Source organism: Stegastes partitus, unplaced genomic scaffold, assembly GCF_000690725.1.
Source record: "Stegastes partitus isolate 25-593 unplaced genomic scaffold, Stegastes_partitus-1.0.2 Scaffold9, whole genome shotgun sequence".
Taxonomy (NCBI): Eukaryota; Metazoa; Chordata; class Actinopteri; family Pomacentridae; genus Stegastes; species Stegastes partitus.
Window position 1 is genome coordinate 1,917,528 of NW_007577740.1, and position 17,113 is coordinate 1,934,640.

Consider the following 17,113-nt stretch of genomic DNA (forward strand, 5'->3'; position numbering starts at 1 on the left):
GTGCATGTTTAGGCCCTCAAAATTACATTTCAATATTCGGTACAAAAATTATCACAAGGGTTACAATAGGGTCCTATGCACTAGAAAATACTACTGTATACATACCGAAAGAAACACTACATACATGCCTGTACACACTATAAACACAAAAAATATGAGTGGAGGAGTTATCTGATACAGAGGGGTGAACTGTTACACAAATCAATGGGGAACAGTATGAACAAAGTTCTGTACTGTTCACTGTGCCAGCGGAGCTGGATGAAAAAGAGTTGTTGGAAAAAGAACTCCGCTGTCCCTCTATAGTCCAGTGTAGTAGGTGTAGCAGACTGTCCATGATGGAGAGCAGTTTGTCCAGTGTCCTCCTGTCCCTCACCAACACAAATTTTCAACACAAAAAATCAACTTCTATGGATGAATTCAAAGAAAAAAAAATGGAATTTTAAAATGAAACTCTGATAAAGAACATGAGAAAATAAGCCTGATAAATGTTGGGGGACACGGGAGAATGGGAGGACACTAATTGGTCAAATGAGACCAACATTTTCAACACAGATAAGGTCCAACATGTATAGCATGAACCTGTTCAGGACAATCATAATGAATGCAGCGTCCTGAGAGTTAAGCAAAGAGGTTGGAGTGTGATAATTTGGGGCTGCTTTAATGCGAAAAGTGTTGGGGAGATGATTTATTCATGGCACCATGAATGTCTGTCGGTATACCAAAGTACTGGCTGACAAGATGACTTCCAGTCTGCAGAAGTCTGAAAAAGAGGAATAATCCAGTTTAATAATCCAAACTTAACTGCCATAATCAATTTGTTTAAAATCACAGAGTTTAATAAAAGAAAAAGTGAAAAACCTGATTTGGCCAAGTATGTTGTCTCACTTGAAACCAATAGAACACCTCTGAGATATTTTAAAAAGAAACTCAAACACTCCAGCAAAGAACGGCTGAAAAAAAAAAAACAGAACATCTCTCCATACTAGGTGTATGTGAATGAGAGGATGTGGAACTACACACTAACGAGAGCCCCCTCTAGTCTCACGAGGTTTTGATATGGTTTGACCACTGCAGCTACAATTTACATTTTTTGTGTATTTCAGTCACAGGCCAATATCTGTTTATTTTCACTCTTACTTGCTGACTCACTAAACACATTGAAGCAGGTGTGAGGCCCATCATTTACCACAAACACACACACAGAACATGCGTTACCTGAGCCAGAGTGAAAGGCCAAGTGTGTTTTTACAGCTGTCTACGTAATGAGCTCCTCCGGGGCCTGTCAAGCCGACGGTTAGCTAACGTCTCAAATTGTGTGCAATATGTGCTCGTGTGTGTGTGTTAGTGTGGGTTAGGTAATGTCTCTCTGTGCCACCTCCCACTTCTGGCAAATTTGATGTCAGTATGACAGAAATTGCATAACGTACAGAACGACAGAGAGCTAAGAGAGAGTATGAAACTTTCTTTTGTAGGTTTTTTATTTATTCCATGAAGAACATTTAATTTATAAAAAGACTAGGACAACTGGAGAAGGAAATAGTCTGTGTGTTACATTGTGTGAACGTTAATCCAGTTTTGAGTTTGGTTTCTTTGAAGTGGGTGCTAATCTACTGTAGATGGCAGTCGGCATGTACCCAATTTGAAAAAGCAGACAGGAGGTCCTGCAGGGAAACTAAGATGAACTCCTGCAAAAGGGGCGCAGTAAAACCCTAATTTAGTCAAGTTCAGAAGGTATACTTCTTAAAGCAAAAAGACTCCACTGACCAAAACAGTGATCTTACCTTTGAGTGCACACTTCGAAGTAAATACCATTAACAAACTAACACACAGTAATAGACAACCAATTCTACAGGAATTTGAAAGTCCTGCATTTTGAAATTCGGTTGCATCACACACATAAGGAGAATCTTCACTGATGTTCCGTTCTCTAATCTCAGTCATACATACAGTGTATGTCTGTAAAATAATGGCACATCACAACTGTAGGATATCATTAACATTGTCATGCCAGAGACAGCAGTCAGAGAGCAGAGCACTATCGCATGAGATCTCATGGGGAAGCAAATGAAAACAATATGGAGACTGTAGAATCTGATCTAATCTAATCTGGACCAAACATCAGTTCAAACCAGGATCTCAGACCAGATTTCCACTCTGACTGTCAGAAGAAATTAAGTAAATCATCCCGAAACTCCGTTAGCGTGAGCTAAGCCCTACTGTTTTTGTCAATGAAGTCTCGTGGAATAGAAGAGAGCATAGAGTGATATATGGAAGTATGAAGAGAGAGACAGAGGACAGTAGATCATGGGAATGCATCATGGGAATCACTGATAGTCTAAACCAGGGATCGGCAACAATACACCGGGAGCCATAAAACCCTTTTGAAGCAATCTATCCTGGGAACATTTCGGATGTTCTAGCTTGTACCAACACAGAGCTTTTTTCACCACTACTGTTATCTATGTCCGTTTTCGCGTGGCCGGTCATTCCATGACAGAGCACAACGTGGTCTGTGACTTCTTGAACGCTGGTGAAAACCTGGTAGATGCAATTTTACGTATGATGTCTGGCGTGTAACAGTATCAAAGCAATTTGTTTCTATGATAGATAAGCCTGATACAACCGTAGTATATATATAGGTTCATAGAATTGTTTAGGTGTCAAAACATGTCACATTGTTAAATACTTCAAAAAACTTCAAAGCACGGGCCTGTCAGTTAACATCGGGGGTAAGTAAATCTGTCGGATTGTTAAGTCAGATAATACACTGTTATCCTGCTAACCTGTCGGATAGCAAGGTTTTTGGATTGTTAAGGGTCGGATTATCAAGTCACGACTGTAGTTTTGTAAAGAATTTTTAAAAATAGAGCTTAAAAGAGACTGTTGCTTCTTGACAAGCCTTCATGGTGGCACTAGAGGAAAAGTGAGGAACCTATTAAAGAAACTATGATTTATCCTTTGGAAGCCATGAATATTTGTATAAAATCTGGTGCCAGCTCACAAATTAGATGTTGAGTTATTTCACAGGGTAAATGGGAATCAACAAAATCACTCTGGAACGTTGCCTTCCAGCTGTCTAAACAGAAACCCCTCTGTGATGAAATCTGAATGATAGTCTGAAGCAAGCTTATTTGTGAATTGCAAACACACTTTCACCATCACACAGTGAAGCCAGTGAGGGCATGACATCACATCCCTGAGTCAGCAGAAAGCGCTGGTCCTGCAGGCGCTTTAGGCAACAAACTATTACTCCATTACAGAACATCACAGGTACTCACACCCACATCACAGCCACTCAGCGTTCATATGGAGAGAGGGAGAGACTTCTTACACCCCCCCAATTAATAGCTCACTACATTCAGTCCAAAAGTAAAGTATTAAGTCATAAATTCAGTCTTGGCAGATGGCTGTACGATTTATGCTGGCTCGTTTGCAGCCCAACACACCCTCGTCTCACACTTCTCTCTTCTTTGACAGAGCAAATTGCTTCTGGAGATTTGCATGTTCTGACATCTATCACTGCTGTAATTTCGCAAAGTTATACAACCTTCAGGTTAATCACACCTTTTTCAAAATCCACTGGATAAACTTAAATCAAAATAAAAACCACTGCTCTGACAGTGACGTCGAATGTCTATTTATGGTGTTTTTGTCATCGCAGTACATTTACAGAAGTCTAGCATTACAGATTCTAAAACACTATAATAAAGAGAAAAACCATTTTTATGCTCATCCCCTCCAGTGACCTCTGCGAGATTAAACATTCTCAAATATACCTTGCAAGTAAGCATGTGGTGCACAGAGCGAACCGAAACAAACAAGTGACCCGTGCCAGTTTAAACAGACCTCGGTTCCCCGGTCCCTTTTCCCATATTGCTAAAGTGAACCTTAGTTTGATTGGGACTGAGTTTGAAACATGAAGCGCGACATGTTACTCTAACTGACCTGAAGATCTGGATGGTGTTGAGACAAAAGACAGAACAGAAATGTGAAAAGATGTCACTGAAGGAAGAAGGGTATTAATCAGGAAAATATACTTAAGCACTACTCACTGGAGAAAACACAACCTGTTACTGTTATTATTACACGTTATATCCTTATCACTTGTGCTTAGGTAGGTATTGTATATATGACCGTAAGTGAATAATTCATGATGTATTATTGTGCAACTCTTGATTAAATGTTTTGGTTTATACATTTGTGAAAATAGAGACAAACCCCTTTTTAATGTGTCAGAAAAATATATATATGGTGAGTTTTTCCATTAAATTAAATCATTTCTGCCTGAAATGTATTTTACTGTAACTCTTTATGGTTGCTTACTCTAGAATGTGCAGAACTATGAGTCCCTTCCTCACCACACATTCCGCTTTCACTTCACTGTAACTCAGCACACCAGCTCATCTACAACAACTGTTCAAGCACTCTCTATTATACGTAATGGAAAGTTGTTCTACTGGAGAGATTCAGCCACATATGTCCCAACCAGACACTGATTCTGAAGAAGAATAAAGATACAAAAACATCCCCCCTGCAAGTTGACAGGATTGGTTCCTTAGGTTTGTTAGATACGAAATGCTGGAAGTCTAAAGCTTGTTTTGGAGACTGTCATCAGTACACTGCACTGCATGGATAACTATGGAGCTTTTTTCAGTCACGATGTATCTTCAAGCCTAAAAAACACAGCATATCAACATGTTAACAAGGTACAAAGCTTGATTTTCACTAGCGAGAGTCTTTAAAGTTCCCATCATGTGAATCGCTGGGTTTTTTCCTTGTTTAGGAATACTGATCTGGCTGAGGTGGCACTGTGCTGTGGTGGTTAGCACTGTCGCCTCACAGCTTGAAGGTCCTGGGTTCGAATCTCGGCCTGGGATCTTTCTATATGGAGTTTGCATGTTCTCCCTGTGCAGTGTGGGTTCTCACTGGATGCTCCGGCTTCATCCCAGACCCCAAAAGCATGTTGAGGTTAAGTGGTGATTGTAAATTGAATGTGAGTGTGCTTGTTTGTCTCTCTGTGTAGCCCTGCGATAGACTGGCGACCTGTCTAGGTGAACCCTGCCTTCACCCTGAGTCAGCTAGGATAGGGACCTTACTACAGAGGATAAAGCAGTGGATAGATGATGGATGGGTGGGTGGATTTTCATACATGTTTTTACAGCACATCCCACAGATGCTGGATCAAATTTAAAACTGGAAAAGTTAAAGACCAGATCAAACCCTTCCTGAACAATGTTTGCAGTGTGTCAGGGTGCATTTTCCTGCTGAGAGAGACCATCAGGTTATACTGTTGCCATGAGGAGGTGTACATGGTCTATAACAATGCTAATACATTTCAAAGTCACATGTACATGAACAGGGCTGCAAGGTGGCGCAGCTGGTTAGCACTGTTGCCTCACAGCAAGAAGGTCGCCGGTGGGGGCACCGGGATCTTTCTGCGTGGCGTTTGTATGTTCTCCACGTGCAGCGTGGGTTCTCTCCGGGTTCTCCGGCTTCCTCCCACATAGTCTAAAAACATGTTGAGGCTAATTGGTGATTCTAAATTGTCCGTAGGTGTGAACGTGAGTGTGCTTGGTTGTCTGTCTCTGAGTGTAGCCCTGCGATAGACTGGTGACCTGTCCAGGGTGTCCCCTGCCTTCACCCTAAGTCGGCTGAGATAGGCTCCAGCCCCCCCACAACCCTAGTGAGGATTAGGCGGTGTATAGATAATGGATGGATCTACATGAACACCAGGACTCAAGCTTTCCCAGCACAACATTGCCTCGAGCGTCACACAGTGGCAGATTGGGCCTATATCATTAGCCTGTGAAAAGCTGTAATGTAACAATAAAAACATTGCAATAAATATTTGCATTTGTTTACTTCATCCAGGTAATTTATTTGTAAGCTTGTTTCTCGCCACATGATGACTGTAAGTTCAAATATAACCCCTGTTTTAGGTCTGTTTCTGAAGATTACCAATGGTTGTCAGTTTGAAACAGAAATCTAACGGTTGTCTTGCGTGTTGAAATCCAGTTTTGTTGGCTCAGCTATCCACCCTTGTCTCCCTACAGCTGTATAACTATGTCACCTCACTTCCTCTTTTGCTCCTGCCATATTGACCCCTAGAGGAGACTGTCAAAACATAAAATTATTACCGTGTGGGTTGCAACAAGCTGCTTTTGGCAAGCTTTTGTTTATTTTTTTATTTTTTAATCAAAGGACAGTCTCATAGCTGTTCAATAAGTGCATATCAGGGCAAAAGAATTATTCTAATCAAATAATATTTTGTCAGTCACCTATTATTACCATGTCGTGGTGAGGTTTAAGTTTTTCCCTTTCCTTTCTTTTTCACATTTTGTTTTTAGTCTTTGCTTTCTCAATGTTTTTCTTTGTGGCTGGTTGTGACATCTGCAGTGTTTTGCCCTGCACTGTCCTCCATCACCAGTGTTGGTGATTTATGGCTCCACATGTGGGAATAGTTTAAATGTGTCTCCTGGAGGTCCCCCTCCCCACAAGATTGATTCTTTTAAAAGCTGAGAAAAGGTTTAAGTTAGCTTGAAGGATTTCTAATGAGAATATATATCCTGGATATTATATTTTCCTACTTCCCAAATCAGAAACAGCATCAATTTCATGCTTTTGCTTCAGGTTTCTGAGGTGAAAACAGCAAGTGATTTAGAGCAAATGTTCCATGCTCATAAGTAACAGTCATGCAACCACAGGAATAAAGGATTTTGTTGGATATCTGAAGGAAGTTTTTGTTGGACATCAGGTTCCTTTAACATCCCATAAGGCCTGTCATGTTCCAGCACTGAGAAAAAGAAGAAAATCTGTGAAAATATCATTCAGCAGGCAACACATTCTCCTGCACATGGGCGTTCATCTGTTTTACTCTACTTCAGCCTGTCTCAGATATCAGTGTTGATAACAATTCAATTAAAATAGTCATGTTTAATGCTTTCTTAAATAGTAACCCAGGTGGTATTTAGAATGTCAAAGGTATTTCTGACTTCATTGCTTTAGTATCAACTGCAAAATGGAAATTATCGGTCATGTTTTTAAAACAGCAGACTAAATACAGACAATTGAATCTACCTCAAAAATCTAATGGGAGGGGTTGACATGTGTTTTGAGTTAATGGCAAAACCACTCCTTTTCCTTACAGCACAACGAAAGCAATCTGTGTGGAAGTACAGTAAGATCCTGACAAGACAGAGACTGTTAAAAAAAAGCCTTTATTGAAGTTCAATGCAAGCCAGTCGCATTTCATTACAACACTCAGATTCACAAAAACGGTTTTTGACTCTTCGTAAAATTTTTACTCTGTGATATAAAAACATATTTTTTGTGTTTGCTAAAATCCAAACCCTCTCAATTCTTTATTATCAAAGTTGTCTATAATAAAAAGTTAAACTGTAACTGCACCTTTGGTGTTTTTATCACGTGACAGGTTTACAAATGCTATCATCTATACGTGTGTTGAGTGAGTTTTTATGACATCTCCATCCTTTATACATATTTAGGAATTATATCACTGTTTGTGAAATATGCTTATTTGCCTTTTTTTTTTTTTTTTCCAAAGGAGGAGATTTAAGTCGCTTGCATTCTCTGTGAGTAAGGTGGAGCTTAAGGTAATTAGCTGAGCTTAACATAAAAACTGTCAAAAGACAGAAACAGCTCTAAAAATTGTATCTAAAAATCCGATTACTTTCCTTAAGTTGGGATTGAGATAAATGTAGTTAAAGGCAGTTATGTGCTCATATTACCCTTGTTAGAAAAAAACTGTTGTCAGAAGATAGTTACAGCACATAGCTACCCTTAAAACCAGAAATACCTAGTTTTACATTTCTGTTTATTGATCTATTGATTAAAACATGTGTTAATTAGCTTTATAAGACTCACATTATCTGCTTTTCTCTACAAACAGTCTTTATGCTAAGCTAGGCTAATCACCACCTCCAGCTCCATGCTGAGCATAAAACATAGGACTTGCACCAGTCTGACACTCAGAAAGACAGTGAATAAACTCCCATTATGTTTTCATACACCAACAGGAGTTATTTATTACTTTCATTTTTACTTGTCTTGACCAACAACAAACCAATAGAAAAAACCTTTATATACAATGTGTAACAAAGCTAAGACTCAGAATTAATTCTGCAACTTTACCTCTTCAAACCACAGACCACAGACCCAGTAGATGAAAAGGTCTTCAGAGTACCTGCTCTGAAAAACCTAAGATAAGCAAACTGACTTTAAATTTTACACTTTTACACTATGAAAGAACAAAGTGCCATCCATTTGAAAATGATGTCAGAAAGGTGTACATAATGCAAAAAGTGGATATTTTCTGGTGCCTATAAAGTACTACATGGAAATGTAAACCTTTAAATAGTCTGGATGGAAAACACGACTACTTTAGGGCAAATCCATGGTTACCAACCTCTTTATTATGTCCTGAGAGGTTTTGGTGGCTTGACAACAACCTCAAACACATTCTTTGCTTCTGATACATTCAACTAGGCAAGACTTTTTTATGATCATTATTCCTATATATCTCACCATGTAGTTTTTATTTGTAGTCTGTACAGTAATTTGTTATGAGTAAATCAATTTATGGGTAAGTATGCTTGCTGTATCTTGGTGTAAAACAAGATCCCATGAGTTGTATGAAGACCATCACCATACAAAAGTCAAAGTCTGTCCAAACACAATCCATTTTCAGCGTTTCCTTTTTCAACAACAGTTCAGTCTGTGTTAGCTGTACTGTTTTCAGATTTTCAGGCCTTATTTTTTTATTTTATTCCATGTGGCCATTTCATTTCTTCAGGGAAATGCCTCCTCTAAAGCTCCATGTTGCATTTGTTCATAAAGTCTTACCCAATGCAACAGAAATGTATTATTGTGTCTCCAGTCACAATGCATGGTATCCCTTTGGTTCATATCTGACTGTGATTCTTGAGCTCTTTTGACAAATCACCTCTTTCTCACTACTGTCGCTTAGATCCAGCAGCAGGTGTCACAGTTCGCTGCTGGTGGTGGATGCCTAGGTCATGGCAGTACGGGCTGCCTGGAGGACCAGGGATTCCTGGTGGTCCAGGTGGCCCTACTGGTCCAGGTTTTCCTTTTGGCCCTGATGGCCCAATGATGCCTGGCAGTCCTGTCTGTCCCTGTATCCCTTGAGGCCCTGTGGGTCCTGGAATGCCATCTCTACCAGAGGGGCCCATGTCACCTTTCTGGCCCCTTTCACCCTTGGGGCCTGGTGTACCAATGGACCCTTTGGCTCCTTTGATACCAATCGCTCCTCTATTGCCACCGGAGCCGGTTTCACCCTGTGCTCCTTTAGGACCAAGAGAACCCTTCTCTCCAATAGATCCACGACCTCCTGTGGGGCCTCGGTCCCCTTTAATGCCTGTCAATCCCACAGGTCCTTTTGAGCCGGTTTCACCACGGTTCCCTTTGGGCCCAGGTGGTCCAGGAGCACCTGTTGATAAAAGGTGGTAGAGTGAAGTGAAAAAGTACTCCAGGACAAGTGTTGTTTTATGTGGCAAAATCTACTGTACCTTTTACTATAGTAAAGTTCTTTATGAGCTGTGTATGAAAAACATCCACAAGTTTCATCTCCTCCATCACCATGGACAAATTCCTGACATCCACATCCAGTCTCACATTCAGCAACATGTTCTGCTGCCTCAGTGTGTTGGCTGAGTGGAGAAGTAACAAGACTGTGCTGTTCAAGTTCTGCATGAAACAGAGGATTATGACATTAGGATACAAATAAATGAGGAGACGGGTAAAACTGACAAGGACAAAGAGAAGGAGATACATTAAGAACAGAAATGTGGTATCAACAGACTGTCAAAGATTACAAATAAGCTTTGGAAACCTTTAAGCTAACAAACTAGCCTGAAAAGTCTTGCAAATCACCGGTGATGTCCCATCACTGCATATAATATTAAGTCTTGTGGTTTTAGACCAATCAAATACCAGAACATACATTCTCAAGTGTGTTATACCATCCATTCATCCATCCATTATCTATACACCGCTTAATCCTCACTTGGGTCATGGGGGGCTGGAGTCTATCCCAGCTGACTCAGGATGAAGGCAGGCGACACCCTGGACAGGTCACCAATCAATCACAGGGCCACACTTAGAGACAGACAACCAAACACACTCACATTCACACCAACAAACAATTTAGAATCACCAATTAACCTCAACATGTTTTTAGACTTTGTGGGAGGAAGCCGGAGAACCAGGAGAGAACCCACGCTGCACGGGGACAACATGCAAACTCCACACGGAAAGATCCTGGGTGCCCTCACCGGGACACGACAACGGCGCTAACCACCGAGTCATCTTGCAGCCCTGTGTTATACCAATTAAACTTTAAAAAATATTTGTTTTCATGTTTTTCACAACCTGTAGATCTTCTGTGTGTCTTCCCAGGCGACCCTGGCAGGATGAGCTCTCGATGTTGATGTATTTGTACATGCTCTGGACATGGCTGACGGTGGCGTTGATGCTGGAGGAGATTGTGTCGATCTCCATCTCAATTGAGTTCAGACGACCATCCAAGGCAGAGAAACGCTCACCCGTCCGGTTCTCATAGTACCTAAAGTAGACAGTGGGATTTGTAGCAACTGAATTGATATTACTCTTTCTTGTGTCTATGTGAGTGTGTTATACATTATGATATTATGGAGACATTTGTTCACATGGTCACAATTGTTTTAAGAGTTGGTTTTCAAATTTTAAGGTTTAGTTTAGGATTTAGTTTGGGTTAAGGTTAGGATCAAGAACAAGTAGGTCATCAGGGAATTGTTATAAATCAATACAGCATTCTTACAAGTATAACAGTATAATGTGTGCATGCATTTTACCTGGAATGGTAATGAAGATCATGCATGTTCTCCTCATGTTCATCCATAAAAGATGTCACATTGTCAAGTTGCATTTGCAGGTTCATCACCTGCAGAAAACACAAACACACATGTTGCAGTTCAGTACTTGTTAGGACTTTCACTAAGCTATTGCATGATCTTGTGTTTGACCCCATCTTTGTCGGAACTGCCAGGTTAAGCCCAGTCTTTTCTTAAACTTTAAAGTCTTTCAAAGATCTGTCCTCACCTTACAATAATGATGTCAGGGTTTAAATTTGTGCCTGCAGATATATGTACAAGTACAAAAACACAGATCACAAAAGTTACTGAAAAATAGTTTAGGGTTTAAGCTGCAACTATGTTTTTTTTTTTTCATTCTCCACCCAAAACTGTGCAGTTTGATACAAGGGTATATTGAGACAAAAATGTTCGATCTGGATCCAGGAAAGTATGTCCGTAGCTGTGCCTCTTGACTGCCTTTTAGTCAATTAAACAATCGCCTATTTTTCTAATAGGTGTATTTTTCTATTCATGGTTAAATAAGTGTAACCAAACACACACTAACCTGCTGAGTGAGGTCATAGTACACCTCCGTGGACATGGCAATTCTCTGGTGATCTGCTACGATGTTGTTCTGGAGAAAGCGCATGGTTTGCGTGGTGCTGCTCGTGTTGGACTTAATGGCGCTCAGAACTCGACTGTAGTTCTGCCAGTCACTGGTCAGCTTCTGGAGGACGAGAGTCTCCTCATCTGCTTTCCTCTGCAAGGCATCTATCCACATTGTACTGGAAAGCAGAGGACATGAGAGAAACAGTTGATAGGACATTGGGTAGTGTATTATGTGTAGTGTATTATGCTGTTTTTTGGGGAACAGTATTATGTGGGATTACAATATGAGGTTGGTCCACACTGAAATATCTTTACAACTACTGGATGGATTGCAATGAAGTGATATATAGGTATTCATGATCCCCAGAAGCTGAACCTGTTAACTTAGAAGCAAATTTCTACTTTTAAGTCAGAGTGAAATGTGTCCACAACTATCAGATGGTCTACCATGAAATGTGATGCATACATTCATTCCTCATTCAGGATAACTGTAATCACTTCAGTAAGATTCTGACAATGTTTAAAATGTCACTGTTGAAACCAATGACATTCCCATCAAGCTATAATGAACTTTGTGTTTGAAGCAAATTAGCATGTCCTATCATGCTAACATGCTACACTGGGATTTTGAACATTGTAAACATAAATAAACGTGCATATTAGCATCATTATTGTGAGCTTGTTAGCATTTAGCTGAAAATGTGTCTGCGATATTTTTAGTTTTTGAATTCAAGCACACTCCTGTTCCTTTCTAAAGAGGAAAAATATCTAAAATTGCAAGAGATATTACCTCAGGTAAAGTTATGGTTGTGCGTAAGTCTTTAATTAACAGATCACGTGATCAACATTAACTGGTGTAAATCAGCGTCACATGTACTGAATGAGTCACAGCTGGGGCTTTTTTAAAAAATGAGAACATTCAGTTGTCATTGTGACTGTAGTTTGTTTTCATAAGTAATAGTTGTTTTAGGAGAAATGCAAGAAGAATTTCAGCTGTGATTAAAACTCTGCATTCTTACCAGCTGCCTACATTTAGGTTTCCACTTTGCAAGCTCACTAATGCTGCTGTTATTCCCTTCACAACACAAGGGTCAGAAAATGTGTCCACTCAAACCCCTCTGCGGACATCTGCGTGAGGCCCAAGGTTTGTGGCGACTATGCTACAGTGGCAATGATACACATGCTCAGCAGCAATGTGCATGTCCAGATTATGAAGATACAACTGTTCAGGTATGGAACAGAGTTCTCCAAGCAGATTCCAATGAACTAGAACAAAAGTATAACTACAGTTACACATCTATGATGTCCACAGTTGTCCATGTGAGTATCTGCAAGTGACTTCTGTAAACGTACACAACAGATAAAGTCTGTTCATTCATGCACACTACTGCCCAGCATGTGCAGCCCTGTCTTGCACACAGACTTCCATCGAGGTGTCCACCTGTATGAAATAAACGTCATGTGGGCCCAAGCAGACTATTGTGTGCATGTATAGTATAACACTGGCTTGAAACGTCATGACCACATACTGCATAGCTAATTAGAAACTATTCTAATGATATTGTAGACATGAATAGTGTAGTGCTAAAGGTTGATAAAACTTATGTTCATGCTGTTGATAAATCTGAAGACAGTGCAGATAAAAGTTCATATTTGTGTTTACAGATTACATCTATTCATCTGTGTTTGGCTCCAGCTTTATTCACCTGAGGGCCACTGTCGTGTTAACTTGCTGGGCTGTAGCTTTTATGTCGTACTGATCCTCCGTCAGCGTTTTCATCTTCTCTTCAGTTTCCTCAATCACTTCTTTCCAGCCCTCCACCCGATCCAGATATCTTTCCAGTGACTGGTTGAGAAGTTTGATTGACATGAGGTGGTTTTGAATGTCACGCGTCACTCGGTTGCTTGTGGCCTTTAGGGTGGCCTGGGTTTGGGAGGCCTGGTCCAGGACCTGGAGAGGCATAGAGATCAGAAATATGGAATGTGGGGACATTTTGCTGCTTTTTTCTGCTTCATATTATTGCAAATTGATTGTCCTTTTGGACTGATTGGTTAAACAAGAGCAAAACTTGCTGTGTGAACCTCTTCTGAGATCTTCCATACCTGCTCTTGTCCCAGTATCATTCTCTGGATGTCTTCAAATTCTTTCTTCAGCTTGCTGATCTCCTGGCTGTACAGAGTCACATCAAGGCAGCCTGAACAGTTAGATGTGGACCTCAGATCTAAGATATAAAGAAACAAAAGGAGAAAGTGAGTAACTCTAGATGACACTTAAAACACTTGGTATCTCTCTAGATATCTGACAAGTAGGGCTGGAATTGCTATTCGGACCAGCCCTACTGACAAGACAACTATTTCAAGAGATCTGTTTTTTAGCTGTTCAAGAGACACTAAATGGATATTCCTCATTCAAGTGATAAACTGTTCTAAACAGAAATGAACCTTTACTTGGCAGTTCTTAAGTCAACATTAACAAATAGTTCGGAGAAACCGGAGATTTTTTTTTAAAAAGCTACTAAATGGACCTTTTTTCTTTTATTGGAGTGAGCGATGAGCGATTTGTGTGGAGAGCAGTGAAATCTGAATAACATCTGACCTGAGCTGAGCTGAAGGGGCTATGAGTGTGAGAGCTATTGGAGCGCACAGGTTAGAGAGCTGGGAGAGCTGAACTTTACTCACTCATGCCCTGGCGGTAACACAGCAGAGCAGCTCTGCTACCTGCAATTGTCTCACCATGCACTGTAAATAAAAGATGGATGTTGCAACTGTGATGTCACCCATTGTTTTGTGGACTACTGGTGGAAAGCCTTAAATTTGGATTATTGCCAGTTGCTATCTGTGGAAAACAGACATAACAAGTGAGCGTTGCATGTGTCTAAGGACTACAGGACACTTGGTAGCACAAGGTAGCCCCATTGTAAACTACACTGTGCAATTTAGACGATGAACTTATTCAGAAAATGTTTACTGAGGTAACAAATCAAATGACAAGTAGATTCATTTTGTCACGGATTTTGATAGAATCAGACTTCTTTTTGTAACAAGAGGAGTCACTTCCTGCTGGCTGTTGGAGAGGATGTAGATTTAAGGCACTTCTGCATTGGCTACACTTTTCAGACCAAGAGACGATGTCCCTCTTGTATATACAGTCTATGGCCTCCTCCCAATCCTGAGAAAAATATCTGGCTCACTAGCTCGTCTCTAAAAGTTCCTGTGCTGTTTGGAGAATTACTGTGTAGTGAAGTGAATTTTTAGATTTCTCATCACATAAGCTGCTAAACAAGCTACTATGAAAGCAGTTATAGTGAACCAGAAGAGCTGTATTATGGGCCGGAAGCCAAACATCCATCCATCCATTTTCTATACACCGCTTAATCCTCACGAGGGTCGCGGGGGGGCTGGAGCCTATCCCAGCCGACTTAGGGCGAAGGCAGGAGACACCCTGGACAGGTTGCCAGTCGGAAGCCAAACAATGAGATTAAATTTGTTATTTAGCTTTCTAAAGTCAAAGGGAGTTGCAGAATCAGGAACAACCAACTCCTTTCACATTGTCACATCAGCGATTGTCGCTGCTTTGAGAGTATATATAGTCAAGTCATGTACTAAAAGTAAAATATTTATGTGTTTCAACATGTACCAAGAAATTTTGCTAATTTATTAATAGCATATTTCTTAGTATTGTTTTGCCATAAATGTACGAGGTTGACCTGAGTGAGTCTAAAAAATGACTAATCATGAGGTAATCTGTCTACTTTACCGTCAATTCCCTGCTGGGCCTTGGTGATCTTCTTGTGGTAGACTGACTCCTCCTCAGAAAGGTTGTCCACCTTCCTGAACACTGAAGAAACAGAGATGTTAGGGAAGAACGTTCAAGGGTTATAAAAGTACACCAATTATTCCTTAATTAATGTTTCAGTGAAAGAACAAGCACATGGCACAAGGCTCCAAGTTGTCACAGCTTTGTTTTGGGGGAAATAGAGAATTAAACCATTAGATTCAAACTCACAAAAACATCTGGCAGTGAAATGAGCAGTAGTAAGCTGGCCCTGAAGCTGCTGAGTGGATACAGAAATGATTAACATCAGCAGTACCTTGGTGTTAAGAGGAAATGGGAAGTATTTAAAGGGGTAAAAACGGGAAGTTGTAATTTAAGCCCTGACAACAAAACACATAAAGTTTTCATTAACTAACAAATGTAACCAAAACACTGAAGAATGATGGTTTAGCCAGCTGGCCAGGTCGTGCTCCCCCAGCATATTTCCCAAGAGAGCAACAACAGTTTGGAGAGCATGAGGTTTTGTGTGTACAAGTTTACATTCGTGAGAGTGCAGACTTGTGTGCTGTGTATATTCAGACTTTTTCAGCATGCTAAACTCTGACTCAGGGGATTAATGGAGGCTCATTCCATAGGAAGTTTGTGTATATAAATGCTTCCACATGCTCTCTGCACATACCACCTGCTCTACTGTATTAGCTGCTGCGACAGTGATGCCGAACATGACTCGTGGCTTCTGCTATATTCTGTGCAACAATGCTAAAAGAAGCAACAGAGGTATTTAAATGCAGCAATGTACATGAATAGAAATCAGCTACTATTTCTTTATGCACATGCATGGCTTGTGGTATGTGTTCCCTTTCAGTCGATTCACTCAGTACAACACATATCGTATGGGATATCACGCCACACGTGACCTTACTGAAGACAGCTCTATTCACGCCTTTATGGCAGATGATCTGTGATGACGTGAGGCCCTGCCTGTCATCACAGTCATCCCTCAGTTCTTAAGCTCTTCACCTCGCTAAGAACACCTCACGGGCTATCTAGCTACTGCTAGTTAGCTCTGTTTTCTAAGGCTACTGCCGGCTTGGAATTAGTTTAACTGCTTTTGTTGGTGTTAGCCACCGATACTACCGTAGTGAGTGTGACTGCCCGTAGAGTTTTCTTGCTAAAGTCATGTGCTTTGTGTCTCAATATGAGCACCTAGCCTAAGTTGAGGAAGAAGTCTTCAGTTCGCCCCTGTCCTCAGGGGTGCGGCTTCTCCCTGCACGACAAAGACCAGCACAAAGCGTGTCCTGTCTGTCTGGGTATTGTCCACGCCAGGAGAGCATTGGCGTATCCCGAGGCGTGCGAGTTCTGTCGGCAGCTTCGGCATTCAACCCTCGAGAGACGAGTCATGTTTCTGGAAAAGGTGCTGGGCTCCACGGCCGCACGGCACGGCCCTCTCCTCTCCCAGTCGAGAGACCTGCTTCGTCCGAGTCCGACGACGAGAGGCTCCCGGTCGAAGTCTCCGCTGTTAGCTGGGCAGACCATATGTAGTATGTTGACGGGTTAGCCGAGCTCAAGCCGAAACCCTCTGAGCGGGCTGGTCAGCCATTCGGTCTGGCAGCCCACCATGATGACGATGACGTGCTGGACATTGGCTTGGACATTCAAGGTTTATCGGAGGACGAGGGTTTGTCGTCAGGTCAGGTAGCCGCCACTGCTGCGCCGGCTAGCCGGGACGATAATTCCTTCTTCTCCCTGTTTCACAGAGCAGCGGAGAAACTGGAGGTGGAGTGCCATGGGTTACTGTCTGCAGTTTCATTTCAGGCCTCCTCGTTTCATTTCGGTGATAAACACCGTAGTAGCGGACGAG

The 17,113-nt window shown here is 41.2% G+C and overlaps 1 protein-coding gene across 1 annotated transcript in view; it reads right to left on the reverse strand.

The window, feature by feature from the left end:
- Nucleotides 1-7,198: 7,198 nt before the first annotated feature.
- The window catches only part of scara3 (scavenger receptor class A, member 3), a 29,249-nt gene continuing 19,334 nt past the window's right edge, over nt 7,199-17,113 (reverse strand). Inside the window, exons 5-12 of the mRNA XM_008284982.1 lie at nt 15,235-15,315; nt 13,581-13,699; nt 13,184-13,428; nt 11,434-11,653; nt 10,869-10,957; nt 10,408-10,600; nt 9,546-9,723; nt 7,199-9,466 (exon numbers count right to left, since the gene is read on the reverse strand). Of these exons, the coding sequence (XP_008283204.1) occupies nt 8,973-9,466; nt 9,546-9,723; nt 10,408-10,600; nt 10,869-10,957; nt 11,434-11,653; nt 13,184-13,428; nt 13,581-13,699; nt 15,235-15,315 (1,619 nt within the window). The 3' untranslated portion in view covers nt 7,199-8,972. The remainder of the gene's footprint in view (nt 9,467-9,545; nt 9,724-10,407; nt 10,601-10,868; nt 10,958-11,433; nt 11,654-13,183; nt 13,429-13,580; nt 13,700-15,234; nt 15,316-17,113) is intronic.